Source organism: Megachile rotundata, chromosome 7 (genome assembly GCF_050947335.1).
Source record: "Megachile rotundata isolate GNS110a chromosome 7, iyMegRotu1, whole genome shotgun sequence".
Lineage (NCBI taxonomy): Eukaryota > Metazoa > Arthropoda > Insecta > Hymenoptera > Megachilidae > Megachile > Megachile rotundata.
In genome coordinates this window covers 4,696,740-4,719,171 of record NC_134989.1, presented here as the reverse complement: position 1 = coordinate 4,719,171, position 22,432 = coordinate 4,696,740, and the positions used below count along the sequence as shown (strand labels likewise).

At 31.0% G+C, this 22,432-nt stretch overlaps 1 protein-coding gene across 1 annotated transcript in view; it reads right to left on the bottom strand.

The window, feature by feature from the left end:
• Window positions 1–758: 758 nt before the first annotated feature.
• LOC100879821 (nuclear receptor subfamily 2 group E member 1) overlaps window positions 759–22,432 on the bottom strand; it is a 37,454-nt gene continuing 15,780 nt past the window's right edge. The window contains exons 5-10 of the mRNA XM_003704960.3: window positions 7,048–7,174; window positions 5,627–5,831; window positions 4,378–4,497; window positions 3,658–3,900; window positions 3,174–3,255; window positions 759–1,674 (exon numbers count right to left, since the gene is read on the bottom strand). Of these exons, the coding sequence (XP_003705008.2) occupies window positions 1,421–1,674; window positions 3,174–3,255; window positions 3,658–3,900; window positions 4,378–4,497; window positions 5,627–5,831; window positions 7,048–7,174 (1,031 nt within the window). The 3' untranslated portion in view covers window positions 759–1,420. The remainder of the gene's footprint in view (window positions 1,675–3,173; window positions 3,256–3,657; window positions 3,901–4,377; window positions 4,498–5,626; window positions 5,832–7,047; window positions 7,175–22,432) is intronic.

Sequence of the window (22,432 nt, the reverse complement as noted above, 5' to 3'; positions counted from 1 at the left end):
AGCCCGAGAAATGAGGACGTAGGAGAAAAGAAGCTGCAATTTGTGAAAATTAGTAAATAGTTGAAATTTATTATATATTTCATAACATTTTAAATAAATATTGCCGCAATTATAATAACATGTTTACATTTTGAAAATAATTATTATTTATATTAGAATTTTGAACATAAAAGAATTTTCACCGTGATGCAGCTGTGTTAAATAATACAATTTTTTATTTATTTAATACAATCATTAGTACAGAATATTTCATCCGATATTTTATAACATCATTACTTACTGTAATTAAACCATGACATTAAAATTTTCGCCTCTTGTTTTATTACAATAGGGATTTAACAAATTTTTAAAAAATTATTCTGTATCGTTATCTATCTCTTACAAACCCTATATCGTTTAAAAACTAATTTACTAAATTAAATTATGAATTTTGTACACTGACATGGGATTAGGCGGGGGAAGCACCATTAATACTATATAATGCTTTTTACAATTTCGTTTTAGTTATTCCTCGTTTTTACAGATTCGCATAAATCACTTTCACACTAACATGTATAAACAGTATCTATTTTAGAAAGGAAAAATTTGTTTCTAACAAGTATATAAAAATGAAGTAAATAAGAATATCCAAATTAAATCATTATGACAAATGTGTTTGAAAAAAAATTATTAAATTACAAAGAAATAATTATTAAATTAATTATTAAATTACACATAACAATACTTAAAAAATATAATTATACATAAATTCGGAAGAAAATAATTATACTGATATGTTAAATCGAACACTAATAAATTAGCGTTATTATATACGTATATACATAAAACATATTTAAATAATTAAAATAAGTATATTATAACTTTTCAATATAACGGAAGATTGAAACTTTAATTTAATGTATTAAAATTTCTGCTTCTCAACTTACTGGAAGAATCATAGTATACGCTACTATTTACTGAACTATCACACAATTTATTTTATAAAAAGTGTACAGCTCTCACCATGATAATTCCGGGATTCTGATCGATTTTAAAATTTCTTTCAATCATAAATATATTTGCACTTGATAATGTTACAACGTAATTAACAAATAATAACAAAAAATAAACAATGTTTAAAAATTTACAGTTTCTAAATTCTACAAATCCTACAAATTTTTAAATAAAAATTTACAAGATACCTCGTTGGAAATAATATCACTATTAAAGCTCTGCAATTCTAATTAAACATGAATCTTAGATATTTTATTATTACTCGATTCAATTAAACGAACTACTCGTGAAAAGATCAGAAACTTTTCGTACAGTCACAGTCTTTGGTTACAGGTCTTTCGAAAACTTCTCTAATTCATCGTAAGAATGAGAACTGGAAGAGTTTTGGAAAGCCATGAAAAATTGTTACATACTTCGTCTGGAAACTTCAATTCGTGTGTCCTTCCATTTGATACATATTGACCAACAAACGAGATATGGGAATTTCACCTACGGTTTCGTGAAAAAACAAACGTTCAACGGTCTTAGAGGAAACGGATTTTAAATATCCGACCAGGTACATTAGCGTCCCGCTTCTACCCGGTTGTCGCAGATAGCGAGAAGTTGTATAATCCCCTAGGATACATTGAGCTTGATCCTGTAACATTTTAACCGACTCTGTGGCATGGAGACCTTCGGTTTCTGTTAACAAACGTTACCAATTTTAATACGTCGATTATTTAGTTAATATCTACTTTAACACACTTATTAGTTAGTCAATATCAATTTTAATCCATTCATTAAGGGGTAACACCACTCTAGAGCCCGAAAAAGAGGTCTAATTTTGACAATTTTTTTTGGAAGAACGATAAGTGGAAAAGAATTTCTTTTCAGAGGGTTCATTTAACTCATATTGTACTACGACAAAATAATTTTTTATTGTCATTTTCGTACAAAAGGGAGGCGACAGAGCTGATCGGCGAAAACAGTTTTTGTAAAAACACTCCTACGGGAGGGCGGATTTCTCGTTATGTATGAGTCGTAGGATAAAAAATCAAAAGAATTTATAATCTATATACTATTGACTTTGGAAGTACGTAGGGGTTTTTTGATTAATCAATTTTTGTGGAAGTTATGCATTTTTTAAGGAATGAATCGACTTTTTGCATGAAAAATTAGCACTTCATTGTTTATAAAAAAAAAGTTTACATTCAATCAAAAAACGGCTACGTACTTGCAAAGACAATATTGTTGTGCAGCTACTGTAAAAATTTCAATTCAATCCATGCAGTAGTCACCGAGAAATCCGTCCTCCCAGTATGAAGAAACTGGTTTCGAGAAAAACGCGTTTGAAGTTTTATGAACATTTTAATCCTCAAATTCTCTATTCACCGCTAATCTGCAATGCTTGTACTATACATTTGGCTATCCAGATCAGTGTTTGCCACCTTCTCCAGCTTTCTGTATACTTGTGTTTGTTTTGTAGGTAACAAGTAAACTTATTAGTTTAAATAATAACAATAATACGAAAGTGATGAATTGCAATATACCGCGCGAGTACTCAGTGCGCGCTCTGAGGCGCTGCGGCAAAATTGATAATTGAACCATTTAAAATTTGTTTTCCACTATAAATCAAACGGCATTCTGTTCTTAAGACCCTAAAGTATTGTTTTAGCAAAAAACAAAAAAATCGACTTTCTGAAAATCCTAGAGTGGTGTTACCCCTTAATATTAGACAATATCAGTTTTAACACAGTGATTAATTAGCCAATATCAATTTTAATACATTGATTAGTCAGTCAATATTACCCTTAACGCATTGATTAATTAATCAATATCAATTTTAACGTATTGATGAATGAGTCAATATCAATTTTAACATATTGATTAATTAGTGAATACTAATTTTAACGCATCGATTAATCGCTCAGTATCAATTATAATACACTAATTAGTTAGTCAATATTAACTTTAACACATTGATTAATCAATCAATATCAATTTTACCATATTGATGAATGAGTCAATATCAATTTTAACACTTAATCAGTATTCTAAATTCTCTTTAAACAGAAATTTGACAATGTTATTTTGCTACAAAAATGTTGTTTCATCATTTGGTAATTAAAATTAAATAGTAAACATAGACACGCAAAAGCTTATCTATGTTTAAGTATTTTAAGGTTTTTTAAGATTTTTACCTGGAGTGAATAATGCTACTGCTTTCATGCATCCACATTCACCGACATCGGGTGAAAGTTGTCTGAAACGACATACTATAGCCTGAAACAAATTTTTAATAATTAAAATTGTACAAATTAGGATTTATATTTAGATTACATTATTTTTTATCTCTTGTAACTTAAATATCAATCCATTCAGTTTAATTTATGTTGAAAAATTGTGCTTGGTTCTGACATTCTCTTAGGTGATTTATTACAAATTTTCAGAAAAAGAATTTTATTCTTATTATCAAATTCTATGAACATTTAAGTTGAACTTAGAAAATAAATTAATAATAAATAGTCATGATGGTTAAATACGTTATATAATTAATTTATACTTATCATTTGTATCCACAGTGTTCATAAGTTTATTATCATAATTTTACTCATTAAAATTTTCATATGATGTTTACGTTCATACATGATAATTGAAAAATTAATGAACTTAATTCTTGAGCACCTGTATGATAATTAATTCTTGATTTATCCCAACTTCATCCTTCGAAAATCTCCCACGTATCTGTTCGTCCTCTAACAAACCGGTAATGTCCCAAGATATGGACCATTGTGCTAGGTGAAGAAGAAAAAGTTGTGTCCAGGACCCTTCGAGCAATAATAATTGATCGTTTTTTGATAGCGACTGGAATAGTGGTAGACAACAAACCCATCTTACAGTCATGAACAGCAGACGGGCAGTGGTTTCCTGTAATGTACAAGTAACCTCCATTTTCGAGTGAATTTTTATTAAAATTGTTTTGAAATTTCTGACACTACAAACTTCATCACAAGTGGCCATGGTATCATTTTTAAGAACATTGCAGTTAATAGAGGCTCAAGTTCTGAAAACTTTAAATATTTTAATTTAAAATTCTGGTTATTTATATTTTGAAATATTGCAAGTTTTTTACGTAATAATATTTACATTTTACTATGTGAAAAAGTATTGTAGAATTATCTGTAATTATTTTCATATATTTTTGATCAGTTTAATGATGAATGATACGTAACTTCTCAAAAATAAATAGTGGTGATTTAAAAGACTCATTATACATTAGATTGATAAAACATCGTATTACGTCCTACGTATTTATTGCATTTTATGATGAAATTGTAGTGAAAAGAAGTAGGGATATTATTTCATATAATTGTATTAATAGTAAAGCAAACTAACATTTTTTACCTGTAATATTTCTCGCGTGGGATTGGGATTTTGCGAAGTCGCCGTTGAGTTGTGACTGGTTTCCGTTTGTTCCAGAGAATACTCCGTTTCCGGTTGTAGTCGTGCGTTCCATACGAGTTCCTTATAATCAAAAGCTAATATGTGGAAGATGTTCGAAGAAAACCAAAAAGAGAGATTTTAATACAATGAACTCTTTTAATAATATATTGTTATCATCGTTATTTGGAGGAAATTTCTTTCATAACAAAACATTCTCCCCGCCATTTTCGCAAAAATGGGCAAAAATTGCAAACTTTGAAAACATATTATTTCTTAACAAATTTGAAACCGGCAAAAGGTTGACTCCCCCCCCCCCCAGTTTCACATGGACTACAACATATTTTGATTAGAGCAAAATCGCAAATAGTAACGTCCAAAAGTAATTTTTGGATCTACAAATTTTACAAATTCTTTGTAGAAGCTTTGAAGAATTTTACAAATTCTTTGTCAATTCTACAAATTTTTTGTAGAAGCAAAAAGTGATTTTTGCTTCTACAGCCCCCTTTCACGATGACAACATGAGATTCTATTATAATTTGAATTAATGCTATTGAGATTTTAATCAAAACTTATTCTGTATTTATTTTAGTCTTCTATATTCAATACATCTTTTCAACTGTGATATCAATTTTTTATTGATTGATTTTAATTCAACAAAGAAATTATAAAATTCTATTCGAAAATTTCAGTGCATGTACACTACAAAATTATTAAATATTTATTTAGTGTTTAAATCAAAGACGTATATGATTCGTATGAATAAACATCATTCCTAAAAAGAGAGATGTTAATTCTTGAATTGTAATTAAAATTTGATAAAAATGAAGTAGAAGTAAAAATAAATTGAACATTAAAGTTATAAATAAACGTCAGGAACTGTCGCTAAATATTTATTTAAATTAAATTTGCGATGTCAGCCATCGATAACCAAAATGGCAGTCAACGTATTAATAGATTTCCTGTCGGTAATATATCAATAACATTTGGATATTTTTTTGTCTCAACTATTTCTTCAATTTTAAAATTATTTTTTCAAAATTGAACTTTGACAGAGAAAATAAACTATGTTTTAGGACAAAATAGGAACAAGAATAAATAGGATACTCAACTTTGGTCCACTTCTTGAAAGAGATAGGATTTGTCGAGTTGCTGTTATAAAGTTTGCAAAGGGGAAACACGAAACTCGAGTAAATTGAGCTGAATTACTTACCTGACACTTCTCGGCGGACATTAGTATCTGAAGAAGGGGTGGTTGCGGTGCCAGGGTGACGGTTGGGGGTGCTGAATAAAGGGTCGTGGTCGAAGGAGAATGCGGCAGAGCCAATGGTGCAGGGGATGGAGAGTCCTCTGGTGGTTTCTGCACCAATGCCACTGGTCGTGGATAAGGTGTGAACCTCTGATCACATCGAAACCTTCTGCAAACATCAGAATGTTAATTTCAGTACATAAACCTTAATAATTGTCTTTTTAATTCTATTAAAGATTCTTTTTCCATATATTCTTTCCCCGATAATTAAGGGTAAGGTGAAATGGGGTAAGTTAGTAAACGGGGCAAGTGCGTATACAGGCTATTTTTATTACAATATGAGCGAAATTTCTCTATTTAGTATGTTTATTTCCTTGGTTTGTTTCACTATATCCCCTTTTATATTTCAGCTTAGAGTACTTGTATAATGCAGTAAAAAGCATTTTATAACAGATTTGTTAATAATGCTACTCTTGTCCCATTGCACATGAAGTAAAGTTTCAAAGTATTTAACTTCAAGTTACGCTCTTATCCCATTTTCGGGGAAAGTGCAAAGTAGTTGACATTTTAAACAATTTCCATTCAAAATCAAAATGTACAAGGAAAGTTAAGGTCTTAATTAATATTAATTAAATAATAGTAATTGTGCAAAGCGTTCGATATCGACAGCGTTAAGTATTTACATAGCAAACTGAAAATACTTACTTACGTTTAAATACTAACTTTACAAAAACCAGTCTGCACTTACCCCATTCATTTTATTTTATTTTATATCTGTTGGAAAGCATTTCTGAATTCGTACAATTTCAATTTCTTTTCGAACCCCTGGGAATAAAAGTTATTATACTATTGTAAGTGAGAAACATTAATGGACTCATTGATTTGCACATTTGAACAAATGTTGAATATATTCTTTTCAAAACCCTGGTAAATCATTTTCTTGTATTAAAATTGAAAAATATTTTTCAATTCATTCACTCATTAATTTACACGGTTTTAACGTATTTTAAACATATTCTATTCAAGCCCTTGATAGTTGAGATTATTTTATTTTATTACAATTGAAGAGTATTTTCCAATTCATCAACCCATTTATTTGTACAGATTCGTCATATTTTAAAAACATTCTTTTCAAAACCTTGATAATTGTGGTACTTTTATTTTATAACAATTAAAGAACCTTTTTTCAAGACATTGATTCATTGATTCGCATGTTTTGGAAATATCTTAAACATATTCTTTTCAAACTTCTGGTACTTGGGGTTATTTTATTTCAAAACAACTGCAAAATAGTTTTCAATTCATTGATTTGCAGTTTCATTGTATGGATTGATTTCTGGAATTGAAATGAGATATTCTATTATTTATAAAAATGTAATACACACCTGTGAGGTGATAGAACGTAAGGAGAGCCAATACCAGTTCTTAGTCGATCGTTGTGTATTGGTGTTGTGATTGGTGATTGTTGTTGATGTTGCTTTGGCTTCCTTGGTCCACGCTCATGTTGCACTGCTAAACATCAATCGTAACGAATTTATATTATCTTCGTGTTCGAATTGTCCGATAAAATTACATTATCAATAATAATTCAAGAATTAAATTTTTATAATATCTTCAATTAGACTGAATTTTTTGTTAATTAATTAATTCCGATAAATATTTCTTTTTGCCAATATATTAGGGGTACCGAAAAGTATTCAAAATTTCTTCAATGACTTCAAAGTTTTTCAATGAAAAATCGAAGGACTTTTTTTAAGAAGGGAATCGAACAATTGCCTTTACGCTGGCAAAAAGCGTTAGAAAATGATGGAAATTATTTTGTTAATTAGCATTTAAGATTTCTTTAGTAAATAAATGTTTTTTGCCAGTAAACAAAATTTTGATTACTTTTCAGTACCCCTAATATTTTCTATAACTTTTTGATGTATTAATTATTATAATATTATAAAATATTAATTACAATTAGCATTAACATAGAAGAAAGAGTTGTAATAAAAATTTGTTTAGATTTTAAGTAAAGAGGGACCATACAAAACATTTAAATATTAACGAGCATTAATACACGTTTCTCCATAAATACATTGCAAATTGAATCTCCCCTCTTTATCCAGGACTTGGCAATGATTGATTCTTAAAATACGTTCACAAATGATCACTTAATGCCAGCGTATCTTCTTGAATGGCTCCATTGATGCCATTCAAAGTCTCAACAGGGGAGCAAGAAATCCAATTAAGCTCACTTATTTAGCTTTATATGTATGAAAAAGCACGTTCAACCAAGCGCAATACATAGCGAAACATTTTAAGAAGGCTTGCAATTAAAATCGCTTCCAGATAAGCAAAATTATCGAAACATTTATGGTATTCAAATATTCAATTGTATGTAGAAAATTAAATTTTATAAACTAAATATGAGATATAACTATTTTTATTCTTAAATTTCGAAAACAAAGCAGAACATAAAAGAGAAGGTTTGTTTAATGACATGAGCGTTTAAAGTTGGTTAGGGTTTATTAATCCTTTGTTTTCAAAGATATTTTTGTCTTCAGATAGCAGACTAAAAACTTTTTGTTTTATTTTTTAAATTATCATTTTTCTATTACTAACTTTTTCTAGTCTTTGTAATCAAATTAAAGAGTACAGTTTTAGTAGCAATATAACCACAAAGTTTTAATAGATACTGTTGCTTATTTCATATACATACATTGCATACATAACACCATAGATGTAGTTAAAATATTTATTTCAACTTGTATTAACCTGAATGTTATGTCAGCTTTCGAGTAGAAAGATTTAAATCTCACGTGACTCGTTAAAAGTTAAAAATTATGTACTCCAAAAATTCATCAATAGCCACAAAAGTGAAGACTAATGTCCGAATTTCTGAACTCTATTATTGCAATACAATCTTAATCATCGTATCACCTTTTCCCGCGTCATTTATCCTCAAATTCTTCCATCTTACCTACCCTCATCCCCTAAATGAGAAAGCATCAGCGCAAAAGAGAGAAACGAAAATGAAGAAACCAAATTCATCCAGAAGCAGAACTCGCAGAATCACAAATCATCCCGTAATAGAACGTCCCTCGCTCGATCTCCCGGCGGTTTCCTATTAATATCACCTAAGAACTTAACGGTGGGAGCGAAAAAGTCCGCGCAGGTTGCGCGGAATTGAGTTCGGGGTGGGTAGAAAACGGCCTGTTCGAGATGTACGGGATGTATCTCGGTGGCCAGGAGGCAGAGGAGAAGTGGAATGGGGGTAGGTAGGTAGGTCGACCAGCCTGTAGGAGGGTTGAATCCACCACGGGAGAAACGTGGAGGGTGAATGTGGTGGCTGGTCGGGCGTCAGCTTCCACGGGGGTCTCCTTGGCAAAGCATCGCGGTAGAAAGAGAAGAGGATTGGGAGGAAGAGCGACGATGATAGAGGAAGCAGGACCTCCTGTAGACACAGGCATACACACGTTGAAATATGTAGAGGGTATGGATGTACGTACACCGGGGAGAGAGATAGAAGATGGAACTGCAACTGGGTGGCAAGCACATCATCATTAATGAGGCTGAGCGGATAGCAGCCGTGGATTCCCACGTTCGCACTGGCGTCGCAATATCTGCTCTTTATTCTACTCCGCCATTGGCGGCGTAAGTATCCCTTTCTATCGGAGCCTCTGACGACGAGATCGCGTGATATAATGATTGGAAACGGGGCAGAGTCAGACGAGAGCCCGTTTTTGTTTTCAGAGCAATTAACCTTCCACCAGAGTAGGTACCTTTCTGAGGAATCTCTTAAGTTCTGCTTGATGTGATTAGAGGATCGCTGACGGGGTGATTCTTGGATGAAGTTCTTTGAAGATGAACAGCTCTTTGACAAGTACGGGAAACCTTCGGGAATTCTGAATATCTCGATTTGAATGAAATAGCTGCTAATACATCGATGCCTTATTATGTAGCTTACAGGTACCACTCAATAAAGGTTTTGTTTATTATTGTATTCGATAAACAAAATGAAAGGGGTTAATGTCATTTTTTAATTTGATCATAAACATCTGTTTTAGGTGGTTTTGTCAAAAGACATTTTTATATGAAATAAATTTTAAATGAAAGATCAGTCAATATATCAGCTTCAAACGAATAAAATATAAGAATTTTTATTGATTGTTAAGAAAACGGAGGATAATCAGCTACTTCAAGAAATGTTTGTAACGTTATCTGTCCGAGAAATTTTTACTAGTCCTTACATTTATGTGGTTTTATCAAATAATCTTTATTAAAATGTATTCAAAATACACTTTTATTCTCCTAGTTTAATTTATACAGAGATTGTCTTATACCATAAATTACAGAGTTGTCTAAATCGGTCATTACTGAGCAGACTAATAGTGAGCAAACAGTTAGCGAGCGGTTAGATAACGAACGGTTAGTGAACGGACAATTACTGAGCGGATCAAGTAGCTATTATACAAATAGTAGAAATTATACACATAGATACTCATTAACCTTTAAAACAAAGTATCATAACATTTTAAAAATATTTCCTAACCTGACCTAACATAACTTACAAGGTTCTACGTAATTACCAAAGTAATATTCGAGGAATAATTTTTATGAATCGTTACTAAAACTGTATCTATCAGTGTAATGTTACTAAAATGCTCTATACATGTTTATTTCAAAGCTTTTAGAGTAAAAAAGAATCATGGAACGCTCATTAAAGAGAAATAGAACGGTTTGTAAGCACAAATACACGCATCGAATCAGTACGAAAGTAAGGCGAGGTGAAATCCGCTTCGGGTCTGTTTACTTTATCGACTAAATTGGCCGTGCATCGGAACAGGTACAAATATTATTATTTTCCGAGAGTAATAATTGTTTTTTCATCGTAGAATTTCCTGCCAGGGGAAAAAACCAACCGGAGAGAGAGCTACGTGCTTGTTTGCTTTGTAAGCAAAGCTCTTCGCATGCTGCACGCAGTCGAGATATTAAAATACAAAATTCATTTTTAAAGGCATTCACGTCCTCGTATCCTTTTTTTGCATCGTGAACAGTGTGAATAACTGTTGTGTTGATTTTTTAAATTAGTGACAACAATTGAGAAAAAGTACGAAAAGAGGACTTCTAAAAAATATAGTTACATTTTGTAAAACTAGAATTGAACAAAAACAGGGAATATATTGTGCACAGATATGTATTGTTTAAATAAAAATTTTTGTTCAATGTACTGTAAAAAATTATATTGATTCCTTTAGTGAGTATTAAAGTGTACATTGGAAAGAAATTTTAACTTCTTCTGGTCTTTTACAGAGACACTTAATTTTATCGAATTGATTGAAGTAATAAAAAAAAATAAGTATTTACTTTTTAATACGCATCATTAATAAAATATACAGGTTCTTTGATTCCGTAGCTTGTGATTTAACGAATCGAAGCGTGATCAGATATACTTTAAAATACGAAAGTAAAAATTTTCGAATAAATTAAATTCGTTGAGCCGTTTATTATTTCGTATATGAAAATACATTTCATTAAATAACATTGTATGATATCAGCATAGAAATTATTTGCGAGAAAACGATAATCCGACGCGTTATAAAATTAATAATACTTATGAATATGAAGGAGAATTTATTTTAATGCATATTTATTTTCATTATTACCAACCGTGCAAAATAAATCGTTACGTTTTCAATATTTATCGTATGCATTTTACATAGCTACGTGATATTTATAAAGTTGTTTTACTGGACTTATTTTAACACGGAAATTCAGTTTAATTCTTCGAACTTTTGAAGTTTTGAATTCTGGAATTGTAGAATCTGTAAATTTTGGAATTTTGGAGTTTTGGAGGTTTGGAAGTTTGGAAGTTTGAAACTTTGGAATTTTGGAGTTTTGGAAGTTTGGAAGTTTGGAAGTTTGGAATCTTGAAATTTTGAAATGTTGGAATTTTAGAATTTTGGAATTTTGAAATTTTGGAATTTTGGAATTTTGGAGTTTTGGAGTTTGGGAGTTTTGGAGTTTTGGAGTTTTGGAATTTTGAAATTCTTGAATTTGGAAGTTTAGGATTTTCTAATTTTTAAATTTTAGCTCTTAGGTTGTTGCGTACGCCGATGATTTTTATTCCTTAGAGATGAATATTCGAGAATAGTCGAAGACCACCGCGAAGCGAAAGTTTAGTCTTGCCTAGCTTTCCCAGTTACCAGGGTTTCCTTAATTAGGCTTCGCTCAAGAACATCTAACGTCTTCGGACCAACGCGATGAAAATTCGTTAGACGAAAACGTCGCGTTGATTCGTTCCCACCGTCTCTACCACTACTCGTTTTCTACCCATTTTAGAGTATAAAAAGGGTTGTGGAGAAGACGCCTCGGACCCATTTGATTTCTGAACGTCGTCTAACGTGGAACCTCTGTCGGAGTTTAGTTAGAGTCAACGTGCTGAATTAAGAGAAATCAATTCGAGCAAGGTCGGGTTAAAGTCCCCTTCGAGCAACATTAATAACCATACAGTACATAAAGTTTATTGTTAGGCATCTTTCTAAAGTACTCTCGGGTTCCCGTTTCGCTTGTTTTTCGTTAAAACTAGGCAGGATTAGATTCTCGCTTTGTCGGAGTCGAAACTATTCAAACTAAACTTAAAGTCAAATCAAGATTAGTTTTTGATACATCACATTAACCGAAAAATACACTAGAACATTTGTAATACCGGTTTTGGGTAAAATATATTTTCAATCATTTATTTTAAACTTAATTTTGCCTTTTGTCGATTATAACCACAGTCCTAACAACCCACCAATCGGTATATCTTAGCCGCTCGAGGTATACTGGCATATCTTTGTTACGAGCACAAATACTAACATTTCCTGTGACAACCGGTGTTAGCCATACGTCGGTTCGTCCCTGCGTCTACTTTTCTTTGGCGCTCAGGTTGACTAACAAACCTGAGTTAGCCTAGTAACACTACCTTTACCAAAATACAGCCCCCAGCCACGCGGCTGTGACCCATCCGGCTCGTAACAAGGTTTTTTGTGATTTACTAATTTATAGAGCTTAAAATTTAGAAATATAGAAATGTTAAAATTAAATTTTGGAATTTTATAATTTTGTTTGATTTTCTAACTTTCGAATTTTAGGTCTACAAAATTTTCCAATTTTCTAATTTACAGAACCTGAGTTTTTCAAATATAAGAATATTAAAATTTCCAAATTTTAGAATTTTTTATTTTTTGAACTGTGAAACATGGAATTTTATAGTTGTGTGACTTCCTACTTCACATTTTTATATTTTGAGAATTTAGGACATTCGAACTTTGGAAGTTTTGAATTTAAAAGTTTGGGAGTTTAGATCCATAAGGTTTCAGAATTATGATAAGTAATTCATTTATTATTATAAATATTAATGAATTAATATTTGATATTTTCGATCTTTAAGATTTTAGGGATATAAATCTTGCAGAATTTAAAATATGACTTTCAGAGTGTGATAAAACTTTGAGATCTTTTGACTTTAGTCCTTTGTGATTTTGTAGCATTCGGACTTGAACATGTTAGGATATTGGAATCTTAAGATTAGTACTTTATAGTTTTGGAATTGTAGAAGGTATTTCGGGATTTTGAAAACTTGAGACTTAGGTTTTGAAATTTTTGTGGTTTGTAATGGTACTCCCGGACTTCGGAGCTTCTTAATTTCAAGCTAATAAAATTAAAAAATTCTGTGATTCTTGAACTCTGATACTTTGGATTTCCAGAACGGACTGTAGATCTCTGTTGGAACCACTTTCTAAGATTTTTGTATTTTGAGATTTTAAGGATATGAAATTTTATTTATAACTCTAAGATTTTGAAAATCGATAAAATTCTAGAGGTTACCGTTTTCGGATTGCATCGGGCTCTACAAAATTAACTGAAGTTCCTCAAAATCATATATATCGAAAACTTGTCAATCTATACCGTTTAACTCTTTGCACTCTAAAGGTGAGTTACACTCGCCACCCGATTTAACCATTTGAAATAAATATTCGTTAACTAACTCTATAATGTCATGCATATGTTTAACCAGTTAACTGTGTTTGACGACTATATCCGTCATGGAGATGTAGAATTTTGTGTCATAACGACTATATCCGTCATGCGTAAAATTTTGTTACAATTTGATATTTAAATTGTAATTTTGGCGAAAACTAAATTATATTCGTACATTGTAATATGTTTAAAATGTTAAGAGGTCAACACGAAATGAAATAAACAAATAAAAAGGGTAAATAATTTGAGATGAATTCATAAATTCTTGAGAGCTAACTCGTCATCGCTTGATTATGGAGACATACACAGGTGCGCGCTTTGCAAAAAGATCGCCACAGTTAACTGGTTAAACATAGTCCCAATTAATAATAGAACATCAGAGGCTATTAATAATACGAAATAATTTTCAAAAAAAGAGTTCATCAAACATTTCAACTAGAATCTTTCAGAGTTACTAGTCAATAACAAAAATGCTTTCAAGAGTAAAATTAATATACTGTCGGGAAGATTACATATCTTCGTGATCAAAATCGAATAAAATAAAATCAATTGATAAATAAAATGAGCGACACACGGAAATCTTCATACGAAGGTGTTCTCCGTAATCGACTAACGTCGGTCTCGATTGTTACCCCGTTCTTCATATCTCGTTGGATTCCCGGAGTGCACGTTCCTCTTAATTCGTTGAACAATTTTTCGCCCGGTGTGGGGGCTTAAGGGGACGATTTTCGAGTACGTGCGTGCTCACGATCCGAACGTCGAATGGACGCGGGGATTAGGATCGCATGCGCTGGAATGGACCGCGCCCTGTTCCCTTTTCATCCACCCACTATCTCCTTTTCTCTTTCGTCTGACTCTAACTTGCTTGCTCGCACTCGTGTGTAGTACATCTAGTGCACACAGAAGCCACGAGCCACCGTAATACTCGCGTGCCACGTGTGATCTACAATGCGAGTTCCCACAGTTGAGTGGCATCCGCCTGTGTATTCGCTACATGGCCGGGCTAGGCCTCGTGGGCCGCAAGGCTTTGCGTTTTGTCATTCATCATAGAAAGAGAAAATAGAAGCAGTCTAAATATGGACTACCGGTTCTATTTCAGCCCGTATTGTTAATTATTTTTAACACGATGTGATCGACGCTGTAGATTCAATGAAATCAATTATTTAGAGGGTCAGCAAGAGAGGAATTTTCAAGGGCTTGAGACAAGTATACAATATGTTAAGTAACCTTGTTCTTAATATTCTGTATTTTGTTGTCAGTAGGCTGTATTAGTGTATTTGATCACAAACATCAGTTTTCACTGTGGAGGTCATACGTGACCGAGGCTGCAAATTCAGTCGAATCAATTATTTACAGTAGAAGCAAACGAAAAGAACTTTTGAGGATGTTAAATTCTGAAACAGTGATATGCACTGACAGATTAAAGTACAAAATTGAAAGATTAAGTAACCTTGTTCTTAATAGTTTGTACCATGTTTGTTATTAGTAATCTGTACAGTTATGTTTTACGACAGACGTCAGTTATCACTGCGGAGGTCATATGTGAGCAATACTGTAAATTCGGTTAAATCAATTTTTTATAGTAGAAGCAAATGTAAGGAACATTTTAATGTTGAGGCAATGATATATACTGACAGATTAAATTATGTAATGGAAAAATTAACCCCTTGCCGCACTTTGACGTAGCATAGTCGTAACACACTCAGAGTTCGAACCTGACAAATCTTCTTCGATTTTCTACTAAATCGCTAAATCTAAAATATATATAACATTTCAACGTTCTTTATTTAACACTACAGTAATAATTAGGTACTGACTGATGCGACTGCTGAGAAACTTGTAAGTTTAGGGATTAAATCATTTGTATTGTAGTGTGTCTGATTACAAATGTCAGTTTCCACTGTGACGATGAACGTATTAAGATATATCTCCATGTATTGAGCAAAGGATTTTGCTGTTTTTTTTTGCCTTATTTAAGAAAACTCAGTCTACTCCTTTATAACATCCACTAATTGCTAAACTACTAAAAAATGCTGTCTTGTATCGTAAATAAAATTTTTGACGAATACATTGAAGAATTTTTAAATCCAATTTTTCTGAACAATATTTTATTCTTTATTTTTACTTTATTTTCTATCTAGAATGGTTTCCTTCTTGGTTTTACCATGAACACTGAGACATGTGTTGTACGTTTGCATGTTGATAGATATATGTATATTTTATAATTATAATCTTCAACCTCAATATGATGACAGTTTAGTATAATTCAAATTTACAAAATGTTTTAATGCAAGCATGAATAGATCAAAGTAGTTGATGATATTTTTTCTTAAATAAATTATAGTTAACCTTCGACACCTTTAAATGACCTTGAAATATAGATCATTATAAGCGTCATGAAACATCTCACTAGATTGTATATTAAAATTAAACGAAGTTAATCATCACATTTTGTGCAAGTATTGCGCAATTAAAATTTCGTGCAAGTATTAATCTTCCTAAGTTCTGCTTCCATACTAGTTTATCTTAACAAAATTTTCTACAAATATAAATTTATCATACTTTGTGTTTGCAAAATATTTTATCCCAACAAAATTTACGAAATAAACAATCATTTATGTACCATATAATAGTTAACTAAAATCGAATCACAGAGAAATCAAAAGCTCTCCGAAGAGATCGATTTCATTTAATCTCCGGAACGAAAATAAAAAGAGTGTCTAACAATGCCTACGAGTAACTAGCAAAGGTAAAATAGCAAAAAAGCGAGCAGTAAAAAAATCACGCGGATAAAACGGCAAGTGTACGATCGGAGAACGAGAACACATGATGCACGTATGCGGGAAAGGGAAATTCGATTGTGTGCCACAGGCAATAACGATCATGTGTGTGAACGTGTGTGCGAGCGTGTGTGATGGTGCAATGGGGTCGGTGCTCACACGGGCCATGGATCACGGGGCTCACACTCTCTATCCTGCTAAACGGTAAACCGATCTGTGAACATTTCAGCAGTCAGCGATCTCTAAGGCTAATCCCCGAGTGAGTGGGGTTGATACATCGACTACCACCACCATCAACCTCGCTTTCATCCACTACCGTCAGCATCGCCATCAACGTTTCCGTATCGACGAGTTTAACCGATTGGAGGGGCCAAATTCGCGATTCGTGTGTCGGACTCGGGTGTACGACTCGGCCGAACACGTGTTACCACTCCGGAGAGATTCATATAAAAGTCGATCATGTGTATGTGTATTTGTAGAAGTATGTATCGAACAGTGAAAAGGGAGCCGACCCTATGAACCGATTTCCTGTCTTATAGAAAATACTATGACTGTCACGGCACATGTCAAAATAGCGGGATGTTTGTAGCTGTTTAACGCGTTCGGGTGTTGGAATGATTGATAAATGCTTTCGTTGTCGTTGATGTGATTATTAGCACGCTTTTTTTAAATTTTGTACATTCTGAATTTATATTTCGTATTTTTGTACCATATGATTAACCTTTACAAATTGTGATATGATTTAATGTTTCTTTGTATGATTTTTTAGTTAGATACGTTTATAAGCTCTAGAAAGTAACAGCAAACAAATGTTATTTATTTAAAGAAAAGTGAAATGATGTTGATAAATTATGAGGAAGAAAAAATGAACCTTTTATTAATTATTTTTCAATATTTGTATAAAACTGATGTGATATCGAAATGTTAAACATTTTGGGACGAACATCAAATGATTATAATTATGCGAGATAAAATGCAGTTTTGATTATTTTGTTAATTGTGAAATTTGTTGTTCATTTATTTTTGACTGAATATAAGCATTTTGTTGTACCTTATTTATCGTAAACTGTGTCGCAAAGAAGTTGAAAAGTTACTAAAAGTACTGACAAATAAACCTACCCAAGTGTCACTCCGATTTTTATGAAATTTGGATATGTTATAGTACATGGAAAATTAGGGGATACGTATTTTTTTTTATCTGCGGTAAAACGTATTTAGGGTATGAAACAACCTCCCAAAGTGTTAGGGTAAAATGGAAAAATTGCGATATTTTCGAGATCAGTGAAGCAATTTTGATGATTTTTGGAATGACAGTGTCTTTCGATAGAAGACAAAAATTGGCCTAGTATGTTGGAAGGGGTGTGAAAATTAGAGGGTGAAGTACCCCTAAAGCGACCAATTTCTTGATGCAAAAAAATCAGTTTTGATCTGATCGAAATAAAATCTAGTAAAACTTCAAGAGGAAAGTTAATTAGAGAACACGTATTTTTTTGTTTTTTGTTTTTTTACATAAATATTTGGGGTGTAAACAACTCCTAAATTACCGCGCTCGTTTGGCACTACGCATGAAACACCTTGTAAAACTGTATCTTTTAACTGTTAGATCTTTTTAATATATCAGATTTTTACATTACTGAATGGAAATCTGAAATTAACGAAATGACGAACGAATGACGAACGAAAACTCGAAAACCTACTTAAATAGACTGTAACTCGATACGCGACTTTCAAAATGCAATTTCTGACATTTATTGTTGGTTGAAGTAAAAAAATTAATAAAATATGTGATAAAATTTTATGTACAAATTTTTCGCATACATTTAATGCTATCATCAGATTTTTTTAAATTTCATTTTTAAGCTACATTGTTTAAGCAATTTTGTTATAAACAATATATATTTGAACACGCTTAATTCACTTGGAATAACTAAATAATAAATGTCAGAAATTGCATTTTGATAGACGAACATTTAAAAAATATAGTTTTACAAGGTGTTTCATGCGTAGTGCCAAACGAGCGCGGTAATTTAGGAGTTGTTTACATCCCAAATATTTATGTGAAAAAACAAAAAACAACAAAATACGTGTTCTCTAGTTAACTTTCCTCTTAAAGTTTTAATAGATTTTATTTCGATCAAATCAAGACTGATATTTTTGCATCAAGAAATTGGTCGCTTTAGGGTACTTCACCCCCTAATTTTCACTCCCCTTCCAACATACCTAAGCCAATTTTTGTCTCCTATCGAAAAATACTTTCATACCAAAAATCGTCAAAATTGCTTCACTGATCTCGAAAATATCGCAATTTTTCCATTTTACCCTCACACTTTGGGGGGTTGTTTCATACCCTAAATACGTTTTACCGCAGATAGAAAAAAATACGTATCCCCTAATTTTCCATGTACTATAACATATCCAAATTTCATAAAAATCGGAGAGTGACACTTGGGTAGGTTTACTTGTGAGAAAATTATTAGTTTGAATAATGTTTACATTCTTTGAAAAATGTTATTCGACAAATTTTAGTAAATTATGATATGTTGATTTAGTGTCATAAATAACATAATATATTTAATAGTAAAAGGAAATTAATATTATTGAGTAGCGAAAGAAAATTATTATTTCCTGATTCGATTATGATTGACTTATACTACTAGATTTTGTTTACTATAAAATTAAAATTTGAAATTGTTCACTAGTATTATAATGGTTAATATGTTTAATAACCATATTATATAACAAAATAATAATAATAATAAAACTCTAGAAAACTATAAAACTCTTAAGTAGTAATAAACGATCATTATTGTGGGGTTTCATAATAACTGACTAATACTACTTAATTTAACTAAATTACTTACGCATTTCAAATAAAAATTGAAATTGATTATGATTTGTTCACTAGTATCTCTAATTAGTGTATTGAATCACAAAAAGTAACAATTCCAAATAATAATTAATTAATGCTTTACTTCACTATAATCAATGTGTAATACTGTCTTCGGCTAAGCGAATGTAATCGTTTAATTTTATGCAAGAATTGAAATTTAGTATGATGTATTAAATAACTTTTACAGTTATAATATAAATATAACAAGAAAGTACTTTCAAGTATTGGCAGACAATCATTATTACATGTTGTAATAATACTTCTGAATTACTATAAAACATATTTGTTTTTTTATATTTAACAAATTTTTGTCGAAGTAACTTGATTTCTTAAATATTTTAGTAAGAAATTAAAATTTAATGCGATTGGTTAATTAATATTTTTAATTATTAATTATGGAAATATTTTTAAGTAGTAACAGTCAATCATTAGTGTCTGATTTCATAATAGTTGACTTGTACTACTAACATCTACTAGTCACACTTTATCACTTGTACATTTGAAGTAAGAATTAAAATTCAATGTAAGTATTTTATTAATATTATTAAATACTATTCTATAAACATAAACACTTTCAAATAATAATTATTAGCAAATGGTTTCACAACTGTTGATTTGTACTACTATCTTCTGCTGATCATCTTATCACTTACAGTTTCAAGTAACAATTCAAAATTTGAAATGATTAATTATCAGTAATACTATTATTTGGTTATCACATTAAGAAATAAATACAATTTCTAGCCATATTACTTTTATTCCCAGAAAATATTTTGTTTTTAAATAATTAATCAAATGACTAATTTAGTAAGAATCAGATAATACTCTGTATTTAAAAAAGAACAATACTGATGCTTGATTTACACGTCACTAAAGTTTAAATATTTTGATGCGATTTTATGAATTAATTGTTATTTTATAATAAATGTAAATTAATTGTAATTATGCAAAGTTGTAAATTAAATATAATCTTAAAGTAATTGTAAGTTAATTATAATGATAAAGTAATTGTAAATGAATTGTAATCACAAAGTGATTTTAAATTAGTTATAATTGTAAAGCAATTGTAAATTAATTGAAATCGTAAAGTAATTGTAAATTAATTTTACTCGCTAAATAATTGTAAGTTAATTGTAATTGCAAAGCAATTATAAGTTAATTGCAATCGCAAAGTAATTGTAAATTAATTGCACTTGTAAAGTAATTGTAAATGAAAATAATTTGTAATGATACCAAATTCTATTTTAACTTATACGTGTCAGAAGTGTTGCAATAAAAAATTGAGATAAAAATCATATTAAAAAAGAGAATTAATGTTTCCTGTATTATGTAATATGGGTCACGTTTGCAGCAAGTACCTGACCTGTTGTCTCTTCCGGAAATGGTTCACTGATTCACGATACAAGTAGGTATGTATGTTATGCAGATTAACAGGAGGGTTAGCGCGCGACGTTTCACATATGTTTAAATGAGATGACCGACGATTAATGGGCTGTTCAACAGGATTATGCCTCCAATAGGACTGTGCACAAGGGATTCACACACAGAAATTCTTAGTTGCATTAATTCGCATACACATCACATGTATTGTATCAAATTATATCAATGTAAGAACAGTTATACCTCATCTTAATATGAAGATGCAGTACAAGAAAAGGAATTTAAACAAAACTGTGCATTTCAAATTATCACAACACATTCCTAACCTTATAAAAACTTAAAACAGATAAATATTTTGAGTTTATGATAATGACTGTGTTACAAATTAATATAGCAATCACAAATAAAAACATGACATAAACAAAATTATATCAATTTAAAAATAAGTTTAGTCCATCCAAATTTCAGAATTGATTACAGGAAAGAAAATTTGTACAAGACTGTAGATTTAAAGTTGTTACATAACATTCTTTACTAAATGTGACATAAAAAGCTTTGTTTTAAATTAACATAACAATTGACAACTGGAAATTCATATAAGACAAATTATGTCAATTGAAAAATAAATGTAATTCATTATAAATGATGTACTTTGTTAAAAAATTTCAACAGAACTGCAAGATAAACACGTCTCAATGCTGAAGAAATGTAGCATACATGGTCAAAACATGATACAAATCATAATAACAAAACATGTTAATTTGAAAAAGAATTAATGTGTGAATTTGTACTTTAACCCAACTTTCAGTAAAAATCTAAAAAATGAATGATTTCAATTCAAATATGATACAAATTGAATTAAATACAATAAGCAATTGTAATTTAGACTTCTGAGTGTCATAAAATAAATACAATATTTGAAATAATCATATTACATCCTGCTGTTCATCATAACTGTTTACGGTACATAAGCGTCTACGTTTTACATTAACACAATTATTGACTCAAAAATGACACACATTAAATTATGTCAAAATAAAAACAATTTTAATTTAGCCCAGCTTCTTAATTTCACAAAGGAAGCTGTGTATTTAACATGATTGCATGATACGCTTGTCCTCATCAAAACTTAAAAATATATGACCTGTTTGTAGGACAAAAAAGACTCCATACTAAATTAACACAATCATCGATTGAAATATAATGCAAATGAAATTGCGACAATTTTAAAACAATTATAATTTAATCATCTTCTGAATTTTATAAGTAAAGCTCTGTATTTAGTATAATCACCTTACACCCTGATCGTCATAAAAATCTGAAAAGAGTGAATGATTCACGGGACAAAAACGACTCCATTTAAAATTAACATAATTAATGATTCAAAGACGACACGCATAAAATTGAATAAAAATAAAAACAATTATACTTCAACTCATTTTTTGAATATTACAAGGAAAGCTCTATATTTAATATGATCACCTTACACCCCAAACGTCATAAAAACCTGAAAAGAATGAATGATTCGCAGGACAAAAACAGCTCAGTTCCCCCAGCGAATGCATAAGCTCGCAGATGTATTTCTCGCAGTTAGGTGAACCGTGTTCATGATGCAGCTCCTCGAAGCGTTAGTATGACAGGTGACGATCAAAGCCCAGCTTAGCGCAACGACCCGTTCCGTCCACACACATCGTGTCCTACCGCAAGAGG